Source organism: Lepisosteus platostomus, chromosome 3 (genome assembly GCF_059453375.1).
Source record: "Lepisosteus platostomus isolate fLepPlt1 chromosome 3, fLepPlt1.hap1, whole genome shotgun sequence".
Classification (NCBI taxonomy): Eukaryota; Metazoa; Chordata; class Actinopteri; order Semionotiformes; family Lepisosteidae; genus Lepisosteus; species Lepisosteus platostomus.
In genome coordinates, this window is record NC_142613.1 from 55673286 (window position 1) to 55698379 (window position 25094).

At 36.7% G+C, this 25094-nt stretch overlaps 2 protein-coding genes and 1 non-coding gene across 3 annotated transcripts; 2 read left to right on the forward strand and 1 right to left on the reverse strand.

Moving 5' to 3' along the window:
* The first annotated feature begins 6780 nt into the window (after nt 1–6780).
* On the forward strand, nt 6781–20057 carry tdrd15 (tudor domain containing 15). Its single transcript, XM_088626144.1, has 4 exons — nt 6781–7146; nt 8409–8460; nt 11660–17603; nt 18342–20057. Exons 2-3 carry the CDS (start codon nt 8429–8431, stop codon nt 17583–17585), a joined length of 5958 nt encoding a protein of 1985 aa, XP_088482270.1. The 5' UTR covers nt 6781–7146; nt 8409–8428; the 3' UTR covers nt 17586–17603; nt 18342–20057.
* A 1029-nt stretch (nt 20058–21086) lies between these two features.
* trnal-cag (transfer RNA leucine (anticodon CAG)) lies at nt 21087–21169 on the reverse strand. Its single transcript has one exon. It is a non-coding gene; the product is annotated as a tRNA-Leu (tRNA).
* Nucleotides 21170–21349: 180 nt separating this feature from the next.
* On the forward strand, nt 21350–24527 carry dusp23b (dual specificity phosphatase 23b). Its single transcript, XM_088626145.1, has 3 exons — nt 21350–21476; nt 22964–23245; nt 23814–24527. Exons 2-3 carry the CDS (start codon nt 22976–22978, stop codon nt 23997–23999), a joined length of 456 nt encoding a protein of 151 aa, XP_088482271.1. The 5' UTR covers nt 21350–21476; nt 22964–22975; the 3' UTR covers nt 24000–24527.
* Nucleotides 24528–25094: the final 567 nt, after the last annotated feature.

Sequence of the window (25094 nt, forward strand, 5' to 3'; positions counted from 1 at the left end):
GCAAACATTTCATGCAAAACCATAATGAGGTTATGTGCAGTACTGTAGCTAAATGAGCTAGTCATAAAATAATTTGTTTAGTAAAAATACAGATGCTGGTTCAGAGTCTTAATCTGTAGTAATTTATCCCCACCTGTTCTAATTTACACATTAGAGCTGTACAGGTCACTTTTAGTTGAGAACAAGTCGAGTTGCAATTTTGTATCACGATGTTTGGTTCACATCTTATTTTTCTATGATTCCATTTCAAACAATTATACACATAGAGTAAGCTTCAAATAACAGTGCCATACAGAACAAAGGTGCAGTAGCAGCATGTATAAAGTTATTCCAGAAAAGGACACAATTTGTTTAGGGATCAATTTTAGATTCACTGATAGTTTGGTATACAGTAGAAGTTATTTATCAACAATTCCAATACCAATGGCACAGTCCATATCCTCTCCTATTGATGAGCTGAAAGAAAAGCCAGTTACATTATTTGATTAATTAGACAGCTTCTCTGATAAAACTATTTCCTACTTGTTAGTGATGAGATAGTGTCACTGAATGGATATTGTGAATATCAGTGACCCAACGTTTACAGAACAATCAGTGAACAGTAGCATCTCAACTCAGGACCCCGTGAGCTGCATTAATTACTTCTGAACATTTGATAGAGAGCATAAAAAGGTGAAACAGATGACTGAAGGATGCTTCATGAAATAAAACTAACTTGACGTTCAATAAAGGAAAGAAATCAGATTTAAGATGCAAAAGTGCCTAAGTGGATCTTAGCATATCAGCCCCTCCTTTTATAGTTCTTAGATAATTATTGAAACTGGTTATACAGACCTTGATACTGAAGAATTTCTGTAGATTATACTTTTTACTGAATTGTGACAAATTTAGTTCTAGTTCAACTATTCAAAACTCAAATATGAGATTTTTTGAGAATTTGACAATTAAGGAAAATTTATGATGGTGTTAAAATCCTACAAGAGACAAAAACTGGCAATGTTGATACTGAAAGCAAATAACAGGAAAAAACACAACCTTCAACAAACCTTAAATAAATACAAGCCCTGGAAGTAGGACAATGTTTTAATATTTAAACAGACGTATGTGGGGTGATCACCATAGAACCATCCCTCCAGGCTGATCAATGTAATGGGCTCAGTGTTTGGCCATGGTTTACTTGCAGTATTTCCCTAACTGCAACACCAGCAAACATGACATGATTATTCATCACTACATGATTCTGCCTTCATCAAACACACCAGTATACAATTCCACAATAGTTTTCCCAGGTATACCCCCAGATCTCCAAAATACTTCTTGACCTCAACTTTGTCTTTTTAAAAAATAAGATCTTCCATAATTAGATCCCATTATAATAGAAAATTCATACCAAATTTAGGTAAGTAGATGGGTGAAGGAAGCTAGTCCTGTTATTTCAGATTTGTGATTAATATGATGGAAACACCTATTGTCATGTAGAACAATCACAAATCAGATGATCTAATGAGTGTCTTTTGTTGCGTCTTTACGTAGTTAGCAGGATGCATAAGAAGTAGTCAAATTACATTGTTGACGTGTACAGTGATGGCTGCTTTAAAGGGAATTTACACATACTCTACCCTCACCCCCCCACCACCTCTGATGTACCACTTATGTCAGGGAAGAGCCTACAGAAAACATCTTATTTACAGCTTGAACTTTCAAATTATTTCAAATGTATTTTTAATAAGAAAAATATTTTTTATATAAACATACAGTATTTATGTATTGTAAATATTAGAAATATTAAGCATTTATATAAAAATTCGAAATATAAAGTATGCTGCTTTAAGTGCCAGTTATCAGAAATAATTGAGATGCATCTTGTGACAGTCAGAATCTAGCTGTTACTTCTGGTAAATGTTTATTTATATTTGTTAATCTTGTTTCAATGAAATCTCTGTATATAACCTATATAATCTATAATCTGCAATATAGCATATATTCAATAAAATGTTACAGGTACAGTAAACAATTTGAAAGAAATTAGCATCCAAAAAGCATTATGTTTCAATTTTGTAAGAAGATGCTTACTTCCTGTAATAAGTGATATGAACCACAAGAAAACATACTAAATTCTTGCCAAATTGTCTTTTTCAGTTTCATTAACAGTTTCTTGTAGTTTTTACGGGTATCTGAGATGTGAAAATGTGGTCAGAGGGGAAAACAACTGGAAATTCCCTTAACAAAGTCAGTGCCTCACCTTTCAAGCTATCTCTAGCTCATAATCAGCAATTATTTAGATAAGCCTTTGTAGTTTTTTTATTATGCACACACGACACAGCTGGCTAACTCAGAGCAGATTCCTTTTCTGGGGGTTTTATCCAAATAACCATACATGTATAAGGCATAGCTAAAATTACGTCCCACACAACTCACCTGCTTCATTAAAAACTATAAGGCAAAAGCAGGGTCTTTATACAAAACTTAAAATGTTTTAAATGTAGTGCAAAATAATAACATAGCACAAACACAAAACAGAATGAGGGAGTGAGTCATCCAGTGCTAAGTGATCTCTGCAAAAATCCTTTTATTAATAAGACTTTACATCTAGTATAGCTTTAGAAAATTGAAGGGAGACAAAAAAAACAACACTGGCACAGTCTTACACAGGCTAAGACGAGTGGAAAAACCGAGCTAGAAGAGACAAGAGCACACCACAGCTCAAGCTCTGAATATACAGTACTGTATGTGGCCCTTGAGCTAAGAAATGAAAAGAGATGTGTACTCAACACTGTGGAAACAAACTGAGCTATGGCTTCATACTGGACTTTTATTGCTAGAACTGGATTGATCAAAATTAAAAATTATTTTTCTTACAGAAAAAAAAGAAAAAATATTCTTCAAAGGTTGGGCACCGAGACCAAGACTTTTGAATGAGACATAAAACCGAGGTCCTGACTCTCTGTAGTCTTTAAAAATCCCAGAACATTATTCTAAAAGATTAGGTTTGTTTCCCCGGCATCCTGGCCAAATTCCATGGCATCCTAATAATCCCCATCTAAAAATCACTTCATCACTCTTTCCCACTGATAGCTGATGTGTGGTGAATGTACTGGTGCACTATGGCTGCCATCACATCATCAAGGTGGGTGCTGCACACTGGTGGTGGTGGAGGCAAGTTCCCATTATCTGTAAAGTGCTTTGAGGGAGTGTCCAGAAAAGTACTATATAAGTATAAGCTAAGTATAATGAATTAATTAATTAAGACAGAAACAACACAATACATTTGATCATCAACCTGTTTTCTAACTGCTTTATCAAATACAGGATCATGGGGGACCTAAAGCCCATCCTAGTAAGCAGTGGGTGTAAGGCATGATACACTTTCAAAGACATGCCAGTAGAAATCAAACCCATGACCTCAGCTCTGCAAGACAACAATGCTAACCACTGTGCCACCATGACACAGTCATGGAATTTGATCATGGAATTAATACTTTCAGAATAATAAAAATAAGCTTCCCCATGTGTTTCTGCACAAACTTTTAGCAGGTCGCAGGGCACTTTTCAACATCCAATAGAATCACACTGGATTTGAGCCAGAATTGCCTGGGGCCACTTATTTTGTTAGTAAACATGGGGCACTATGTAAACTGTGTGTAAAACTTTGACTAAATGTTGGTGAATATTAACAAACTTGGAATTTCAACAAGCTGAAGCAGTTCTAGTTTTAGTAAAGACATAAAAACAAACAGAATGATAGATTATTGCTGTAAAATTATCATATTGTAGATACCACTTGAAACACTATTTTTTCACCATAAGGGAAACCCTTTACTGTATGTAAGCACAAATAACAATATTATTATTATTATTATTATTATTATTATTATTATTATTATTATTATTATTATTATTAAATAACATATAAAATGGCATTTCAGTAAATTCAGCATTTCACAAGAGAAAGGGCATTTGGCTTTTCATGAGATGAATAAAAAGAATGAAAAATAAACATGAAATAAATTGCTCCCATAAGATGCAATGTTAAGAGCTCTATAAGATGAAAATGAGAATACCCCAAACCAACCTATAATTAATCATTCATTTAAATCTTGTCAATCTTGTGTTCATAAGCATGGTTTTGTTTTCATACCCAAGATGACCACCAGTCATTGAGCAAAAAATTGAAATTTTTGGCAAATAAAATTTTGTAGGCAGTATTGTAGCTTACAAGCTACCTTTTCGAAGAAAATATGGATGCTGTTTTGTAAGAAGGGCCAACAGTGATTGTTCTTCCTAAAATAACTCTGCTTTTTGAATGTGTGCAGTACTATGACATCTTCATTCTACAGAACTTCAGAACTAACCACATCTGTTCTAACATTCACTGTGGTAGCTTTCACAGCGGAGAAGGCACCCACAGCCGAAACGTAGTGTTTCTTTTCTTCTCTTTTCAGCATGTAATAAACCTTTACTTACTCCTTTGCAGCATGCTGACGCAGCTGCCTATTGAACTACTGTAGACTTCTAAGGTTTAACTAGGAAATGAAGGCAAAGTGTGCCATCTAGTGGAAGATTGAACTCACTGCGTAATGTGTAATTTCAAATGTCTAGGCCTAAACAAAGGGAACAATGTTTCTTAATTCCATTAGAGTAAACTGAGTACAAAAATAAAAATATGCAATTGACAGTCAGGATTGTCTACTTTCTACAGCAAAAACAAGACTTTTAGCTTTGTTTCAGCGTTGATGTGTTGTGGTGCAGATGAAGAGATACATGTATTCTTGAAAGATGCAGAATTTGATCTCACTAATTTGGTTTGGCAGTTTTAATGAATTCACTATTTATGACATGTTTGAGATTTTAAGAACTGCTGTTTTTTTTGCTTTAAGATGTGTACTTCAACAATGACAAAACTGAATTCTTCTCATTCTGATTTTTTAAATGTTTCAGACATAGAGGGTAGAGCAGACAACCATGTTTCCAACACATTTGCATGTACAGTATATTGTTATGCCAGAGTGAGTCAGAACTCCCAGCCCTCAGTCTCCACAGAAACTCATAGCACTCACACGAGAAGCTCGACACTGCCTGGCACCACCCAGACCTGTCACCAATTAATGAACAATCACACACTACGTATTTATTACCTGCTTATCACTGCCTCGGTGCTCTGTTATAGAGCTACTCTTTTTTCAGGTACAGATCTCCGCACCAAGAGTTCTTCACATTAAAAACAAAGTTTATCCCACGTCTTCATTAGCCAGTCCCTGTTCTTGTCCAGCCCGTTGGCAGTCCCATGGACCCGGACTGATCTCCATCCGCCCTCGCCTGCACAGCCTCAGTTTTCTCTGTCAGTCTTTTGTTAATCTCCATCACCAGCCAGCTTTCCCATCCTTTACACTGTGCTTTGCAAATGGATTCCTTTAGTCGTGAGCTTTTCTACACCAGCCTATGGCATAACATGTATCGTTCGTCATTTTATATTGATGTGCAATTATTTTATTCCGATTACCTGATTCATGTGTTTTATATAGAAAGAAATTACATAATTTATTGCCTTAAAATCATTCCTTATTTGATTGAAACCCATGGAAATGTATTCAAAAGTAAGTTTTTCCATGGTGGGAAGATGTACACTCCGTTAACCTTAAAGCTTGTAATGACAGGCTGTGATCAGACATTTCCTCCTGCTGTATTCACAAAACGTTGTCAATGTTTTCAAAATGCTTAAAATGGGAATTGATGAAGTAAGATTTCTACAGTAAAGAGCTTAGAATGAAAGTGTAAAAAATTGAGTAGTAATTGGTATTATCTTCAGTGTTTCAAGGATCTGGGTTTGCATCTTAATATAGTGAAGAATTATAGTATTTTATCTTTATTTCCTCTTGTTAATAAGGATTCAGTCTTTTTCAGAATGTTATATGTGTGGCTTACTTTCAGATAGAAGTGTTGTCATAAATTCTACAAGTTACTGGTGTGCTAAAAAAATGTACTTGCCAAATATATTTTGATTTTGTGCCAAGGATCCTAATTGTCTAAAGAATTTGAATTGCAACATCAGCTTATGTGTGGAATCTTATGAGTGAAAATGAAAAAATGGATCAAAAAGTGTAGAATTTTGTGTAGAAATCAAATTCTGGCCTGGGGTCATTACTCCTGACCTGGCTTGAGGGAATATTAGACAGATTCCTGCTGTTGCATGTGACTTCTCAGGAATAGCTGAAAGGTGGGATAACATCATGAGGATTGGCCACTGGACCATTGTAACGAAAGCGTTCTTTCAGGACCCTATGCAGACGACACGATCTGGGGTAGAGTGATGAAAACACAGGTAAAAAGCATGCGGGTGTCACGACCACGAGGCAGTCAAGACCAACTCTTAAGCGAGCTAATCAGCACCAGCAGCGGGTGATTATTAACAAACGCCGCCGCACGAGTTAAACCACCTGCACACACTCCACCGTGCGGTGCGCAGTGCTATTTATACCATCTTCACCTGCTTCCCGCTCCTCGGTATTGAGTCTACTCCTTGAGAGCTCTACCTGGCGTTTTTCCTGTACCTCGTTTATTCTGGTTATTGGACTCCCCTTCTGCCTTTTTGACTTTGCACCTAAAATAAAGTTTATTATTATTATTATTATTATTATTATAACAAAACAACAATAATTAGTTATATATTTGGGGGGTCCTCATCCCATAATAAAACACTTAAAGATTTAAATATAACACCCTGTCCAGCAGGTGGCAGCACTAGGACTCGCTGCGGTTTACGAAACCAGGAAGAAGGAGAGAAAACGCGGCAGGAGCCAAACGCAGAATCCAAATCGCGAGTCACTGTACCGTTTTATAATGAGTGAACTAAACGTTCTCGTGCAGTCGTCTAATCATGTTATTTCATTTTAGTTTTGATTTGGCAAGTTAAAAACAAACTTCGCTTTACTTTAGTTGTAACGGATTGGCTTGCTTGTTTAAAACGTAAAAACACAGCTGGGCCATTTCACCTGCGGCTTGAGAAATTTGAAATTGGGCGAGTAGTCGACAGCATGGGCTTTGTATTCCCAGATATCACTTATCCTGCAGCGAGTGGCGTTATTTCAGCGCCACATGAAAAGCTTTAACAATGGCTGATGCAAGTCTACATAAGTCACAATATACAAGGTAAAGCAATGCGAATTCCATCTCGATATAGAACCGCAAATATCCCTCATGGTCTGATAATTCGTTAACCCAACCGCCATGTTTTCGTGTTTTTTTTTAGGTTTATGTTACATACTGAACACTTCAAATGTAAGGGAAGACTTGCGTGATAAAAAGTCCTAGAAAAAGTTAGTTAATGATGTAGCTCTCGTCCTGTTTCGAGTCTTTGTTACGCACAATTTATTTGTGGTGTTAGAAGAAAACTGCATTACAATTTCTTTTTGTGTCAGAGCGGTACGATTTTTCGGAGTGTGAAGACTGGGCCGTGGATTATTTGCCTCTTCGTGGTTTTACTAATTTAGGAAGTCTGTGCAGAACGATAGAAACGTAATAGTCAAACCGGGGATTTTCTTCATTTTAAAATATTGTACATAATATATAAGAAATATATAATGTTCCTGAATCTCAAGCATAAAAAGCTTTTCACAGAATCACAGTTGTTTTCTAACATGGGGATCATAGCTGTTCCCTTTTATGGTTAAAGTGTTTATCGAAGATTATAGACATTTTCTAAATTAAAAGTCGTTGAGGTTGTCTTGTTGATTGAATAATTGTTTTTACCACAAAAATCAAAATACTATTTTTTATTCCCCCTTAATTAAATGAAGATTACAGAAATATATTTGGCGGCTAATCATCAGAAGAATATCTACTTTTTAGCATTCAAGACTTAACTCTTAATGCCTCTATGTAAATGTCCAAAAAATGTATCGCGACATATCTAAAGCACTTTGTTTATGCTGATTAGGTTATGATGGTTTTGGTAGCCCAGTGCACGTTATTTCCTGAGACTAGTTTTAAAGTAATGTTTTCTCAATACAACTTATCTCTTAAACTAATTTTAAATGCATTTTTATCATAGAAATGGTTGGAATTTTGAAAATAGATCAAATTAATACATACTGTACGTATTCTTTTACAGTGATTACATTATTAACAGGAGTTAGGGTTAATGTTAAAAAGTTTATCGTGCTCCAAGTAGTGTCCTGATCCCATTGTAGCCTCCTTCCTCATTTTCCCTGCTTTCTAATTCTGTAGGAAGCATTTTTATTTTGTTCTAAAATTTTCATGCTCTTTAAAAAGAAGACATCGGGTGCTTTCATCTCAGTATTTTGTAATCTTGGCATGTTATGTTAAGCCTGTCACTATAAATTATACATTATTGTTGCTGTTTTGTATTTTCCAGTTTTATTGCATGGAGACACGCTTCTTATTTCTTGCAGGATTTTCAAAATACTAAAAAATGCTTTCAGGCACTGCATCAGGAAATCCAAGGTATGTAAACACTCTTGTTCCAAACTGAAAGTGAGTTCATTTGAGCGTTTTCTGGTAATTGAATGTAGTTTGTTTTTGAATGTCCAGCTTTCAGAGATTTATTTATTGTAAATAAAAAAAGCTTAATTGTGGTATTAAAGCACAATTCCCTAATGGCTCAAGCAGCAGCATTACACTGATTTAACCTGGTGTAACATTTGCAAAATGTCTTATTTTGGCAGAATTCCTAAAGCAGTGCAATGCAAATTCCTGTGCTTTATGTATGACCTTTTAAAAAGCATATTTGTAATGTCTGGATCTGGCTGCAATATGTTGTAGTCACACTGGAGAACCTTTAGTAACTGAATGTTGGGATTATATGGGGGGGGGGGGGGAATCTACAGAACTATCTCCCAGGCTGAGTGTGTTCATAACAGCACTAAAGGACAGAATCTGTGCACAGCTTTCACTGTGGTACAGTATGTCAGTACAGTATGTCAGTAGTTGAATGGAGATTAAGTATCCTTGGTATTAAATCCTGTATAAATTTGGATGCAGAGCGATGGGATTCCCTTTCTTGACTTGTGCAGAGGATGCCATGGTGGCACAGTGGTTAGCATTGCTGCCTGGCACTGCTGGGGCCCTGGATTCAATTCTTATTGCGCTGTCTATGTGGAGTTTGCATGTTCTCCTTGTGTTTGCATGGGTTTTTGCTGACTTCCTTCACAGTCCAAGGACATACCGGTAGGTTAATCGGTCTCAGGGAAAACTGTCCCTGCTGTGAGTGTGTTTGTGTGTGCTCTGTGATGGACTGGAGTCCTGTCTAGGATGTATACTGTCTTGCGCCTGTTGCTTGCCTGTTTAGGCTCTGGCTCCATCTGCAACAGTGTACTGGATAAGCGGATTAGAAAATTGATAGATTAAGAAGTCTCTGAAAGGTGAGGTGAGGGTTGCTTGTGTGATAGCAGAGTTAGAGGGACTCTATGGCACAAGGAATTTCACTGCACACTATATCAATAAAGGAACACGCATTCTGCACATTGTTCTTAAGAGGAGTGTTGGAAAGCAATATGCCACCATCTTTGTGTTCCTGTTAATGTTTCTTTCCCTGCTGTGACCCTTTATGTGCAGGTTTATAGCCTTCAGAATAAAGCAGGCTAAAGATATAAATTTCAAGAGTAAAGTCTAACAATTACCTGTTAAAAAGCTTTTAGGAGTAATAACTTATGAAATACTGTAACTTAACATTAAAGTACTCTCGGCTTAATTGTGAATGATTTTACTCAATGTTGTTGCAAATATAATTTGATAATTCTGCAATATCCTTAAGGTCAGAAATGTGTACTTTGGACACTTACTGATGAATTGAACCATTTCCCTTTTTGTGAACATCTCACATTTGCTTAACCTCAGCCTGCTCTGTGATCTTGTTTTAGGATGTTGGCACAAGTGCTTACTGTTCTTTCTTATGGATGGTTAAACTTTTCAAAACATCTTTCTGTAAAGACGATAGAGTTGTATTATTTTCTTGGTTTTTCTGAATAAAAGCCGACATTCTTAGGAGATAAATGATGTGACAGTACTGTTTAGGGTTGCTTGTTTCTGTAAGCGGTTATTTATGGTTAGACCATAAATAGTGAGATAAATCTAATGGTTGGAGCCGATCAATAGTATAAACAGATGGCACAATGTGTTTAACTTTGTCACTCTAGTCTTAATAGAGGATAATTAAAATGCAGATAGAAAAGGTAGGTCTTCCTTAGTTACTTGTTAGAATTCTACAAGCAGCAGCAATAATGACTAGAAACAGAGTATGTGATATGGCATACTCTATTTTATGTAATATGGGTGATTTTATGAAGGCTTTTGCTAAGGTTTGTCATAAAAGATTGATTGCAGGTGATCGACCTTGGAGGGTGTGTTTGGTTTGACTACTGGTTAATGGATCAAAACAATACAGATAATGTATGAATACTCCTTTTTTAGTAATGTAATTAGTGGGGTAACAGGGATCTATATTAGAGTACAGCACTCCCTAGTTAAATTGATGGTGTGGATCAGGAATTTCCAGATGAGGTCTTAAGAGACCACCAGTCCATCCGTTTTATAGTTAACAATTAAATCATCGGATTCTAAGGATTTCGAGCAATTGAACAGTCAGCTTGCTAAAGTAATTTGAGATCATTTGGAACAAAGATCAGAATATCCAGTTCTCAATGACCAGAGTTCACTTAACTGAACAAATTACTTTTTTGAATTGTTCAGTAAATTCCAGGTGTTCCAGATCTGGGTGATTTTACTGTAGGTGACTTGTAGGAGTAGCTATATTGGGGCTCTGTCGGACCGGGCATGGAGACCGTTGATCTAGGGTCTTGTATAGTTATTAAACCAGTCAGGTTTGTGGATGATACCAAAATAGCAGGATTAGCAAACACTGCAGAATTAGAAAAAAAGGTTTAAAAGGCTTCGTCACATTTCAGGACTTGTTGAATAGCAGGGAGATGATGGCATACTAGACGAGGTCTGCAGCCACTCACAATCTAATTATAACTATTTGTTTTGTGTAGTACTTTTGTCTAATTTCTCAACTATCGCATTTATCACAAGTTAAGAAGCCACAAGACATTGCTTGGTATTTCCCAATTTATGGGGTGTTTTATTTTTAATTACAGTAAATTACATTAATACATTGACCTGATACAAGTACGTTGAGCAGTAGTCGGGTATGGTGGATTTTGTTTCATGCCATTTTTAATTAACAGAGACATAATCATAAACACTATTTGTCAAATAATCTGATTAATGCCTGACAGTATTGCTTTCTAATGTTCTTGGTGTTCTTTTAGAACCAATGCAGCTTTGATTTTAAATGCTTTGAGTGTTCCTTAGGTTAGGTTAACTTTTCTTATGCAAACCTGCCACACATTTCAGGCAAGGAAAACACCCTTTTGGGTTTATACCCCGCTTCTTAACAGGATTTGTAAATTACCATTTTGAGGAATGGTGTAGTGGCTGTTGTGTTGTAAGACGCGAGTGTATTCCGGGAGGGCTCCATGTTGTCTCCGCAGTCAGTTGAAGTTTTTGATTCGATTTTTCTGCTGAGTTGGTAGTTAAAACAAAATCGAAAAGGTAAGATATAAATCATTAATGTCTGTCTGTCTGTTGTCATAAATATTCATTTTGACTTGTATCACTGTTCCTGCTGTGTCTTGTGTTTTAGGCCACACCTGGACACAGATCTTCCTGAGCCTTATGCTTTGCGCCCTGTGGATTTAAAGCTAACGCATGTGGACTGCAATCTTGAAGATACTCTAGTCCACTTCCAAGGTCAATATCTAACCATCTGTGAATTGGATTACAATATATTACAAGCAGAAATACAGAACACACACAAAACCAAAGAGACTGTAGAAGTGGGGAGTTACTGTTTAGTAGAAGATGTTTTCTCTGGCTGGTGGTGTAGAGGAAGGGTGCAAAACAAGTGCAACAATTTATTTGATGTTTTTCTGATAGACTATGGCAGCGTTTTGAATGTTGACGCAAGCCATCTGGCATCTGCCCCTCAAGAGCTGTTCATGCTTCCCCCTAAAATTGTTTGTGGATTTTTTGCAAATATTCTGCCTGTTGGAGAAACCTGGAATTCTTTGACAATGGACTATTTTACTTCCTTAATAGGACTGGAGATCACAGGCTATATCCAAGCAGTGCTGTCACACAAAGTGTTAGTATTAGAAGCTCCTGATATTAACAAAGAAATCACAAGACTGGGATTTGGGCGGCATGCAGATAAGGACACATTTCTTCTCCTTGTGGAGATTTTGACAGAAGTACATTTGAAACAAAACAGCAAACCTGTTCAGGGCCTATTAGTTGAAAAGCACATTGAACAGGAAGTATCTTTTACACCTTCAAGTGTCCAATGCTTCCAAAGTATCCTGTCATCCTGTGGCCCCAAAGTGTGTATTGGGAAAACAGAAAGAGGTAAAATAACAGCAGGAATAAACCCCAGAACATTTTTCTGTCAGTTAATGAGCATGGAAAAGGATCTTAGAGAAATGACTGAAAGCTTGTCATCGTCTTGTGATATGTTCAGCGAGCTTTCCCAGAAGCATATTGGAAACATGGGGGTGCTGTGTTCTGTTAAATGGAAAGATGGAAAGTGGCACAGAGGCTTTGTGCAACAGTTCCTTTCTAATGGCCAAGTAAGAGTTCTGTTTGTTGATTATGGTTTTTCTGATTCTGTAAAAGTGGAGCACATCCTTCAGCTGGATTCAGTTTTTCTATCTACAGCAGTTATGGCTTTCCCATGTGCCTTATCCTGTGTGAATGGACATGACGAAACAGAACAGAGACTGCAGCTGAAAAAATTTAAGAAAGGGCTTTTAGGGAGAACTTTAGATATTCAAATAGATAGCTTTTGCGCTGAACAGAATTTGTACTTTGTTACTCTGTATAGTACTGAAGTTGATACAGATCTGGACTCTTGTGAAAATGCAAGTAAAATTCCATCTGATGCCAGAAAAGGTGACGAATCCACCAGTTTTTACAGAATGGACCACATTTCTTCTGAAAATGGTTCTTTGCCACAGGATGGAAACTGCACAGATGGAAAAGAAACACAGGAAGGTACTGTTCCTGTCAAAGAAATACAGGAGACTTCAGACTTTGTAGGTTATACTGAACACATTGTGAACCCATCTAACTTCTGGATGAGAACAGAAGTGCGAAATGGTGTTTTTGAAGAGATGATGGACAAACTGACAGAATATGTCAACAATTTAGAGTTACATGAAGGTATCATGATTGATCCAGAACCTGGCTTTCTTTGCTGTGCCATGTATGAAAAGGATATGCATTATTACAGAGCTGTCATAACTGATGTTTTTGACAGTGGAGCAGAAGTGTTTTTTATTGATTTTGGAAACACTGAAAAGGTTCCAGGCATGTGCATTAAAACACTGCCTTCTACATTTGCAGCTGAGCCTGCATTTGCAATTCATTGCTCCCTTGCTCACGTAGTTCCTGTGGAAGATGTATGGACAAGTACTGCAACAGATTACTTCAGGAAAGTAGTCAGTAATAAAGTTCTCTTAGCGAGTGTTGTTCAAAAGAGGACTGATAAATACATTGTGGACTTGCATGAGAAAAGGGACATCACCAATATTAGCATTGCTATGCTTATGATTACAGCTAAGCTGGCTGAATACTGGGAGTGCATGTCCAAAGATTATGAACAAAGCTTAGCCAGAGCGTACTGGGAAAAACAGAAAACGGAAAAGCAGAAGAACCGTAGTACACTTCCAAAGAGTGTGTCAAATCATTTTAACCAAAAATCTTCCAATGATCAGAGAGTAGGAGCAGGAAAGTATTTTGGAATGCACAAAGACGACACTTCAGGAATTGTTAGACTAAATGCCCTGTGCGAAAGAAATCCTACTCCAGTCTCCATGTTCAAACCAGAAATCTTCAAAGTAGGAAGTGAATTGAATGTTAAAATTTCCTGTGTCAACTCTCCGTCTGAGTTTTGGTGCCAGCTTCAGAGCAAGTTATATAAGTTGACTAAATTAATGGAGATGCTCCAGCAGTATTATGAAGTGCATGCAGACCCTTTACAGTCCAGTGAGCTGGCCTGTGTTGTAAAGTGTTCAGAAAATGGCAAGTGGTATAGAGGTTTTATCGTCAAGAGAGAGCGCAGGGAAGTGGATGTTTTTCTGGTTGATTTTGGCAATATACTGAGAGAGAAGAAGCGAAATGTCCGTGCAATAAGCCAAAACTTCCTTGAACTTGAAGGACAAGCATTTAGGTGTAGTCTTTACAACCTAATCGAATCTATAGATGACAATCCTAATGATTGGTGTGAAGATGCAATCAAATTACTGAGGAACTTCACTCGGCAGCATTCTCCAGAGCTCAAGTGCATTATATATGCTCAGCAGTATGTAAAGGGGAAGGGTTTTTGTAATGTTGTGGATATTCAGACACCTTTTCAGAAAGCTACACAGTTGCTCATAGAGAGAGGTTTTGCAAGAGGAATGGCAACCTCAAAGCAGCTTATTGAATCAGTTCATCCGCATTCTTTCTTTTATTCTTCATTTGACATAAAAATTGGAAGTGAAGAGCTTGTTTATGTCACTCATGTACGCAGTCCTTGGGAGATCTACTGCCAGTTAGACAGAAATACAGAAATCATTGATGGGCTAATGGAAAAAATTAAAAGAATAAACAAGACATCTGATCAGAATGCTGGTGTAGGAAGGCTTTGTCTGGCGAAGTATCCTGGGGATGGTCTGTGGTATAGGGGCTTGTGCTTTGCAGTGAAGTCACATTTCTATGTTGGTGTCTTTTTTGTGGATTATGGAGACATGCAGGTTGTTGATAAGAGAAATGTTCTGCCTATTCCTCCAGATGCTACAGATTTACTGTTTGAGCCCATGCAGACACTACAGTTCTGCCTTTGCGACATACCCAAAGGTGAAATACTTTCAGAAGTGAATGCATGGCTTGAGAAGTATGTTGTAAATAAACAACTGAAAGTGATTGTGTTAGCTAAAGAGGATAATGGCACCTTTATTTGTGAACTGTATGATGGAAATGTGCAGATAAATGAGAAGGTTAAAAAATTGATTGCATTGCATGGGTCTCATGCTACCTTACCTGTGCTTGATAAAGAGCCTGTTGCAACCAAGTATGAGACAAGCCACTTTGTCAAATGCTCAAAAGTGAAGTGGGAACCAAAAACAGAAAACCAGAAGGATCTTCAACAAGGGACTACAACAAATCAAGGTTGCCTTCAAATTTGGCAGTCTGTTGACAAGAAAATAACATTTTCAAAGACCCTGAAGGATTGCCAACAAAGAGAGCCATGTGTGCATAAACTGAGAGTAAAGCAAACTACTAAACAAGTTTCATGTTTTAAAGATCCAAAAGTGTGTGAAAATATAAATGGAGATTTTCAAATGAAAATAGTTAAAGTATTGCCAAAACTTTCTGATCTCCCTCAGTTGAAAATAAAACCAGGTTTTAAGGGCATAGCATTTGTGTCGCATATTAATGCAGATTCTAACTTCTACATACAAATGGAAAAGGATGAGCAAGCTATTCTGAATATAGTGGAGGAGCTTAATGATGTTCTGTACAAAGCAAATCAAAATAATTTCATTTATGAAGAGGTGAATATTGACGACCTGGTAGCAGTTAAATTTGAAGAAGATGGTTCGTTCTACCGCTCTGTTGTAAAAGAAAGGACAGGTGATGGTTGTCTGCAAGTGGAGTTTATTGACTACGGAAATACAGCAAAGGTGGAGAAGACAAATATGCTCAGACTTCCTGACAAATGTTTGACTCAGCGAAGACTAAGTATCCCTTGCTTTCTAGAAACATCTCATACCTTAGGTGATGGTGTCAGTTTTAGAAATAAAGTAGCTGATAGACCTCTATTAGTTGAGTTTGTTCAAATGTTTGGATCACAGTGGGAGGTTATAATTAAGATAAAGGATGAAATGGAAGCATGTGTTTCACCGCACTTTGACAGCACTTTAAATTCAGAAGGTACTGATTCTGAGTGGTTTGAATCTTACCCTCATGATGAAAGAGCTGTATTGAACCATGAGTACAGAGAAGAAACTGCAGAACCTCAGGAGTCTTTAAGAGACATCCAGGTATCTAAAGATGACAAAACAGTGAAGTTGATGCAAAATGTGAAGATTCCATTTCAGGACATTAAGCCTGGTCAGACAGAAGATGGAACTATCCTGTCAGTTTTGGATAGTGAAATGATCTGTGTTGGGCTTGCTAAGAACTCGGAACAGCTTACTTGGCTTGATCTTACCATTGGAGAAAATACAAAGAAGAATAACTCTTCTCTTCCTGTACAAGATCTAGAGGAAGGACTTGAATGTTTGGCAAAGTCTAAAGAAAATAAGTGGTACAGAGCAGAAGTTCAAAACCTGTGTATTGAGAAGGAAGAAGTGCTTGTTTTCTTTTTTGATCATGGTATATCAGAAGTGGTTTCTGTGTGCAACATTAAAGAGCTCCGTAATGACCTTAAAAGTATTCCCCGGCTGGCTGTTTTATGTAAGTTAAGTGCTCATGAATCTCACAAAGCATTACATAATGCTTTGAAGTCTTTAATGGGTCAGGATATTAAACTTGTATTTATCTCTTTCTCTGGGCTTTCTCCCTTCTGGGTAGTTGATGTTTTATTTACCCAACAGCTTGAAGCAGCAACTAAAGAGGAAAGGCCATCTCTTTCCTATTCCGATGTTGTTTTAGAAGATGATCATACTGTGGATAACTTTGATCCTGATCAGAGGCTCTTTTTGTCTTCTGTCAAAACAGATGTTGCATACTTTGGATTTGCAGCAGCTGTCACTGATCCTAGTGATTTTTACATTACTCTGGAAGATTTGTTTTTTACAATGACCAGGGTTTCCTCAATACTGGAGGACCTTCCAGAAGAGCTACCTGCATTGCCAGAAACCCATTTAAATCCCGGTTCATGCTGTGTAGTCAAATCTGAAACAAAGAATAAATGGTGCAGAGGAGAGATCCTTAAAGTGGACAATAAATCTGTGCTGATTTTACTTGTAGATTATGGTCATTGTATAGAGATACCTTGCACAAGTGCGAATAAACTGAAAAGACTCCCAGAAGAACTGACAAGTTTGCCAAAGGTGACATATCCCTGTATTCTTAGAGGGGTTAATCCTGCTGGTGTGGAACACTGGACAGATGAAGCTGCAGTATTCTTCCAGGCATGCATGTCTGCGAGAAATCTTGTAATTTATTTTAGACAGTGTGTGTTTGAAAATCTGTGGGAAGTAGATATCCTGTCAAATGGTGTGAATATAGCTAAGGAATTGGTTGAAGCTGGACATGCTGCTTACATTGACTGTATCCTTGGACTCAGATTGCAGCAGGAGATATGTCCTGAGTCTGCTTTCGATGCTTCACCAAAGACATCTAGCTTAATATGTGGAAGTGTCAGGCACTCACTTTTGCTTACACAAAAGAAAAGCAACAATGTATACCCCAAACTAGAGAGCTACGGCAGAGCTGATGACTCCGAGCAGCCTAGAATTCAACTTCAGCCAAGACGTTTTCAAGATCCGCAGTCAAAAGAGAGAGGGAGAAGCTCACTGAAGTGATGCCATTGTCCAAGCAGGGTAAGTGTTTTACATATGACTTCAGTATATTTAAACAGTGTGTAAAGGTTTGGGAATTAGCAATATAGATACTATAAATCGTATATATCGGTGCATTGATTCCTAAGTCAGTTTTGTCCCGGTTTCAGTGGGGGAAAAGCAAATTGTTGTGACAACTCATTATTTTTGTTTCTTAAACATTTAAGAATTTATTACACTCATCCTTTGTTAAATGAGCACTTTACTTACGAGTAATTACTAAAATGAGAGATGCATATGTCTATTTTTTTTTAGTTAACTTCCTAAGCTGTTTAGCTCATTCTTCCATTTTTAATTTTCTCCTCTGAGCTGTTGATGTCTTAACTATACTAAGTTCACAATATTGATATCACCAGGTAGCTTGTTGCCCGTACTTTTACAGTAATGGGTTTTATTATTTGGTTGCACTACATTTTATTAATATGACAATTTTTGTATAGTGAGAAATTGGTTAGTTTATTATTTATTGTTCATGTGTACTATAGAATGATGCCATTTTTTAATTCTTTCAATAACTGCTGCATAATGTATTTAAACGTAACAGCTTGCATAAAAAAGAAGTGATGGTAAATTGTTATTAATTTGGCTGACACTATAATTTAAAGTTACTTTGTATGTTGGTGTCAATTGATATGACCACAATATCATAGTACATAGTATCTAGATTTCTAGTTTAAGTAAATAATATTAAATAGTATATTTCTATGCCTTTTTTTGCAGCTGAAGTGATGTGGATTCTAGGATGCAGAAATGAAGATCCGGGAGATTATTACAAGACAATCGGCTACTAAAAGTTTCATTTCTAACCTCACTAGTTTGGGTTGGCAGTGTAAATGAATTGCTGAACGTTTACTCAATATTTATGACATGTTTGTGATTTTAGGAATTGCCTAAAGTTTTTGTTTTAAGGTGTGTACTTTGACAATGAAAACCTGCATTCGTCTTATTCTGATGTGTGATATGGTCAAGGCTTAGATAGATACTTTGTCCACTACTGTGGAAACTTCTTTAGATAGTAGAACAGACAACTATTTCTTACAAATGTATTTGTATAAGTTGTATCATTTTATATAGTTGATGTCCAAGCTTTGTAATTATTTCATCCCAGATTAAATGTAATGGTGATTTCTTTCCACTTAAGTATTTTACATGGGGAAAAATGCATATATTTTGCCTTAAAATCATCCCTTATTTGCCAAAAACACTGGAAATGTGTCCAAAAAATGTTTTCTGATGGTGGGAAATACCCACTTCCTTAATCTCATAATTTAATGGCATCTTGAAATGGCAGGTTGTGTTCAGACATTTCCTCCTGCTCTATTCACAATGTGCTTTAAATAAGAATAGATTAAGTAGGACTTCTACAGTGCAAAGTGTAGACTAAAAGTGTAAAGATTGAGTACTAATTATTATTTTCAGTATTTCAGATCTTGGTTTGCATCTTAATATACTCAAAATCATATGCAGTCTTCATCTCCAGCTATGAAGGTTTCAGTCTTTCATAGATTTTATAGATTATATTTATGATTTCCTTTTAGATAAGTGTTGCCATATTGTTCTAGTTCTTGTACTGAAAAATGTACTTGGTAATGTTTTGGTTTTGTGCCAAGAATCTTTGATGTGCATTATGAGCATTGAAAATGAAAATTTCTATCAAAAAGTTGAATACAAGTTATTTTGATTTTTGAATTATAGAATATTCTCTTGGTTGATTTAATTAATACTGTGCCTTTGACTTGTTACAGCTGTAAAACCTTTTTCAAAACTATGTGGTGTGAGTGTGACTATTAATCTTCATTATGTCATTATGTGACATTTACTAGTCTTCATTACAGACCTGAATTTTTTAGAATTATACTATAAACTTTGAAACATCAAGGTATATATTAAGCAATGCATGCACCTTTTATCCAATAAAATATGTTAATGTAGGAATAACATACACTCTTCAACACCCTGAATTGCTGAATTGATATTATTTTTAGTTGGTCACAGATGTGGATCACATTTGCTTTTTTGTTCTTTCACCTCCCTGCCCTCCCCATCGTGAACTAACATTTTCTAGTAAATATTTGTCAAACCTTGAATAGACCACATACCTTGGTACTGGGATGTGTACTTCATTAATGTGTGAATAAGTAAATAGCTTGAACTAAATATAGATGCATCTGTTATGAGGAATATCCTTATAGTGGTGTGTAAGCAAGGTGTAATGTTATGTTAACCAGTTTAAAGTTCCTGCTCTTGCTTCGTTCACAGTTGGTGTGTTCACTAGGACTGGGTTAGAAGTTAGGGGTGACTCAGCTCCAGTCCTTAACTGGATAGGCTGTATGCTGGTAATGCAGAACATTTCAGTTGTGTCTGTGACTGTTTTTGTTTATACAGTGCATAAACGTTTTGTTTAACACCTCATTTGAATAAAAATAAATTTAACTGTCTGTTTTAGCCTTTCATTATAATTAGTTTTGATCTGGGTCCTTAAATTCTTTCTATATGGTTGTATATACAGTATGGGAACTTTACTGTGCAGAATCAGTTTGACCTTGTTCTTTTTGTTGGGTTAAAAAGAATGGAGCTTTTAACTCTACTTATGGAAGTTGAGTTGTTGCTTAGATTTACTGTTTTTTGGAATTCTTCAAACCCTAATAAATATGGACATTAATGATTTAGTGATTTCTCTTTGTCTAAAAAATCAAACAAAACATCTAACCTTGTCTGGAGACTGAATTCACACAGGTGAATGAGACCCAAGAATTTCTCTTAAAACATAAGATGTAATTCTGATCACGAACTAACCATTACACAATATTTATAGAGAGATGAATGTGCATTTTCCAAACATCCCTTCAAAGGTTTCCAGTACCTTTCTATGCCATTCTAAATGGCATACTTCTTACAGATTTCTTGAGTTGGACATTGCGTTTAGAAAAATCTCTGGATAATAAAGTTTCAAAGAAGTGTCTCTTTGCAATGTTCACTTACTTCCTGAAATGTAATGTTATATGTATTTTGGGAATGTATAACTGAGAAACATTTTTAAGTTTTTTTTTTCCTGCTACAGGACTGAATGCTCCATATGGGTCATGTGAGTTGCTATTGCATAGTGTTTTCTGATAGTTACATACATTCTTATATACAAATTTAGGGAGATGTTTTGTGGTATAGGGGCAGGGGATCATTTTAGTATACAAACTGTTATGTTATTTGTGCTGCATTAGGTTTTGCAGAGGATGTCATTAAGAAATAAAACTTAATTACACCAGTTGGATGAGAAATGTTGAATGAAATTGCCATGGTAATATTCTTAGGAGTAATGAGTCTCCTATCTTAGATTGTTCATAAGTGTGTATTAATCGAGCTATTTTAATATAATTCTAGAATGGAATATTTTGAATGAACAAGAAAAAAATATTTATTGTATATGTAATTAAGTGTTTTTATTGTTGCATGGCGATAAAAGAAACTTGTCAGAAGTGGGATTCGAACCCACGCCTCCAGGGGAGACTGCGACCTGAACGCAGCGCCTTAGACCGCTCGGCCATCCTGACGTTGAAAGAGCGGTGCTCAGTGTCCGTCTACACACTATCTTTTTTCATGTTTAGTTCCATTTGTGCACCAACGAAAAAGGTGACAATTATTCTGTGAATGATCCGCGAGCTTTTGTTTTTTAAAAGGATGTAAAAACCGGAGCCGTATTCTCTCTGTGTGTGGAGGACGCAGCCATTGGTGGAGATACTGGTCCCTGATAGGTCTTCCTGAGCGTCACTCGGGCGAACACGTTCCGGGGTTCTGCCGGGTCCTCATGGGAGATTAAAGTCCAGCTTCATATGAGCCTTTCTTCTCCGCGGTGTAGAGGTTTGTTGAATGGCATTTTTCGTATTTTGTGCTTTTCTATTTAAATTAGCTGACTACATTCCACAGAAACTTAAAGCTCTTGTTTTCGATACAATTCAGTATATTTATGGCGGTGTCTCTAAAGCAATGCACCACTAAAACTCAGGAAAACTAACTTCTGCTTCGGGTCATGTCTGTGTTTTGCTCAAGATGTTTCAGTCATATTAAAATCTCACTAGGGTGTATCGCTTGTATATGATCACGGAAACGACCGCCAAAGCGAAACTAAATTTAAAAAGAGCGTTTTCGGTGTGTAAATGTTTTTATGATCTCTGAGTTTAAAATGTCGTTCAAATTGTGAACGGATTTTATATATTGAATTAAAAACTCGTAACAGCAGCACAAGCAACACTACGCTAAGACGTTATTAACATTGTTGATGTATAATTAAATTAGCACTTTCTAGTAAAAGTACTAATTCAGCATCTCTTCCATGATATTGGGTATTAAGGAACGAGTAGTTCATATAAGGCACGTAGTTATGGTAGTTATGTTTGGTGCGGGATTGCTGAAAGTGGTGGTGGTTAAATATTTAAGCTGAAGCATATTTGAAATTAGATTCGAGGTATAACATTTCCAGATACAGGCGTAAAGTAGCTGGCTAGTTCGTTGAAAATAGCGAGTCGGCAAACATCTGATCAAATTGATTCAAATAGTACTGTGCCGGTTTGCTATAAGAAAAAAAAAATGCCCCAATTTTGGTTAAGAACTTGGCTGGATTTGAATGTCAGCTTTTCCTCGCCTGCCCCTCTCTGAACAGCTGAAGGAAGTCACATGACATGGGGGTCTTTAGACAGATCCAGAAGTTGCCATCTGCTCATTGTAAGGGGATTCTCTAATTTAAGACTGAAGGTGCAAAATAAATAGAAATGAAAAACAAAGCTTTCGGGAAGCAACGGATTTTTATTGTAACTAATAAATTAGACCAGTATCCAATTTGAGAAAAGTACATATTTTATTGATATTATTTTATGTATAGTACAAGAAAGACCCCCTGTAAACTCTATGTAAAGCTAACAGTACAGTTTCACTCAATCTTTGGAAGCAGCAAGTATACTGGAGCAAAACATCACAGAACATGATCATGAAAAAAGCCTTGTAAAAATATTTTGATTTTTGTGGGGTTCTGGGTGTGTTCTTGACTGTCTAGCTTCATAATGGGTGAGTCATAACTAGGGATTAAACTGAAGAGTGCTTCATTGTGCAAGAATAATGTTTTCCAAAAAGCAGTCTCTTGGAAAAGTCTGTGTAGATGATAAAGACGTTATACGACAGTGTAACTGGACATTTCTGATCTTTGTCATAATTATACTGGTTCCTCTATAGAATCTGTTTTTTGTTGTTTCTACACAATTGTACAATGAAGCATTAGAACATTCTCTTCTGTTAAATTGGAGACATGAATGTATGAGACAGGAAAATCATGGTTGCTGCTGTTGATTTTTCAGGCTGCAGTAGTCATGGCTTCTGTAACTCCACCTAACTTTTCCTGGGTTGAGCCAAAGAAACTGGCTGGGATGGCCCTACCGCGGATGCCTGCCCACTATCAGTTCCTGCTGGACAACGGCATAAAGCACCTGGTGACTCTGTGTGAAAGAAAGCCTCCTTATCATGATTCATGCCTGGGACTGACGCTGCACCACATTAAAATAGATGACTTCTGTCCACCCAGTATGGATCAGATCAAGAGGTTCCTTGCTATTGTTGAAGAGGCCAACGCCAAGGGTGAAGTATGTACCCAGAGATATGGCATACATTTTTTATGGGCTCATATAAGAGCAGATAAAATGTTTCAACAAATACCAGAATGTAAAACATGGTGTTTCCTGACAAGTTATTTTACTTTTGTACAAGCTGTAAGTGGAATTAAGTTATCATACATGGAGAAAGCACATTTAGAATACCTTCAAAGCACAAACTGGTTCCCGATTGTGTTACGATTCTTGTCACACCATCGTGACTGTAAGCTACTGCACTGCTGAATGAGCTAGATGGGTCTAATGGCCTTCTCTTGTATGCAGCCTTTGTAGTCACTATATAAACTATATGTATTTATTTTTTAGAGAAGAGGTGTTAATTGGACATTTGGCAATAATTGTAAGCAAAACAATGTACTAATTTGTCTGTTAAACATGTGCAGTAAGCACCAAAGCTTAAGCTAAAAAGTTTTAGAACCATGGTTTCCCTGTTAGCAAAATGCTGAGTTCATAATAAATGAATTCGGCGTTTTCTCCACAGGGTAATTCACTAATTCCTTTAGTGTTACACAATTCGTAAATGGTATCTTACTTTTTTAAGGGTGTGGCTGTCCATTGCCTTCTCGGACATGGGAGAACAGGAACAATGCTGGCCTGCTACCTGGTGAAGAAGAGGAAAATCACTGGGGTTGACGCGATTGCGGAAATAAGAAGCATTCGTCGAGGATCAATAGAAACGTATGAACAAGAAAAGGCTGTTGTCCAGTTTCATCACCACATAAAGTAAAATTAAGACAGCTGCAGCTGAAAATGTTTATATTAACTTCATGCGCTGTACATACTATATGAATGATCGGAAAAGAGTTTTATTTAAGAGTTTATTTTGGAAGTTACTAATTGTTTTTTTTCTACATAACCCCTGAAGTCTTGCAAGCAAGACGTTTTAAGTGCCAGATACAAGGTGAGATAGAACTAAAAAATTGGTGTCATGCTGAAAGCTGCAGAAACCCTGAAAGGTTTTACAACTCGGACACGACCTGCAGCTGTGTGCTGCCACTTGAGCTATCCCAGTCAGAAGCTGTGGTGACAACTCGGATTCAAACTGGTAGGATAAAGGTCAAAGCTGTTTCTAATGGTGTTTCCTTCACGGTTTACTTTGAATTAAATTATTCAGAAAGAGCTGGTGATTTGAAAAGCAAATGTTTATGCCTGTAATGGAAATGCAGCATGAACTGTGTGTTGCTGGAGGGAAAGATGTGGTAGCACAGGCAGGGTTTAATCTTTCTTCATCATTTAATAAACAAGCAAACTTTGACAGCAGAGTGTGTGTATCTTTGAAAAACAGAGACAGGAGTTGGGTATAAAATAAGAAGTTGCAAAATGCCTGTGTTTTGGCTCCAAAATCATTTAATCAGTACCCATTCCAAACTAAAGATGACTGGACCCAGTTTGTTTCATTTGCTTATTGTAATATCAATTATTAATTTGCCTTTTTTCATTTTAATTTTGTTGACTGAATATGCCATTGATGCAGCTTACTCCTATTGAATAAGAGGAGTGATTCCATGATGGTGTTTGTTGCAAATGTGCTTATTTTTTGTTGCTAACAAAGAAATGGCCATTCAGTTTATCTAATCTGTTTGGTTGTTGGTAGATAGGTATCCATGGAACTCATCCAGCTGTTTCTTGAAGGAAGCGTATAGTCTTCAACAATATGGCTGAGTAACTTGTTCCCAAATCCCGGAACCTTTTTTCTTAAATAAATAGATATTTTTTAGTTCTCTTTGCAGCCATGTTTGGTGTGTTTGTAACCCCAGGTTTTCAGGCTTCTGGTCTTAACATGCAGGATCAGGGTATGTTGAGTAATGTAATCATTGAAGGC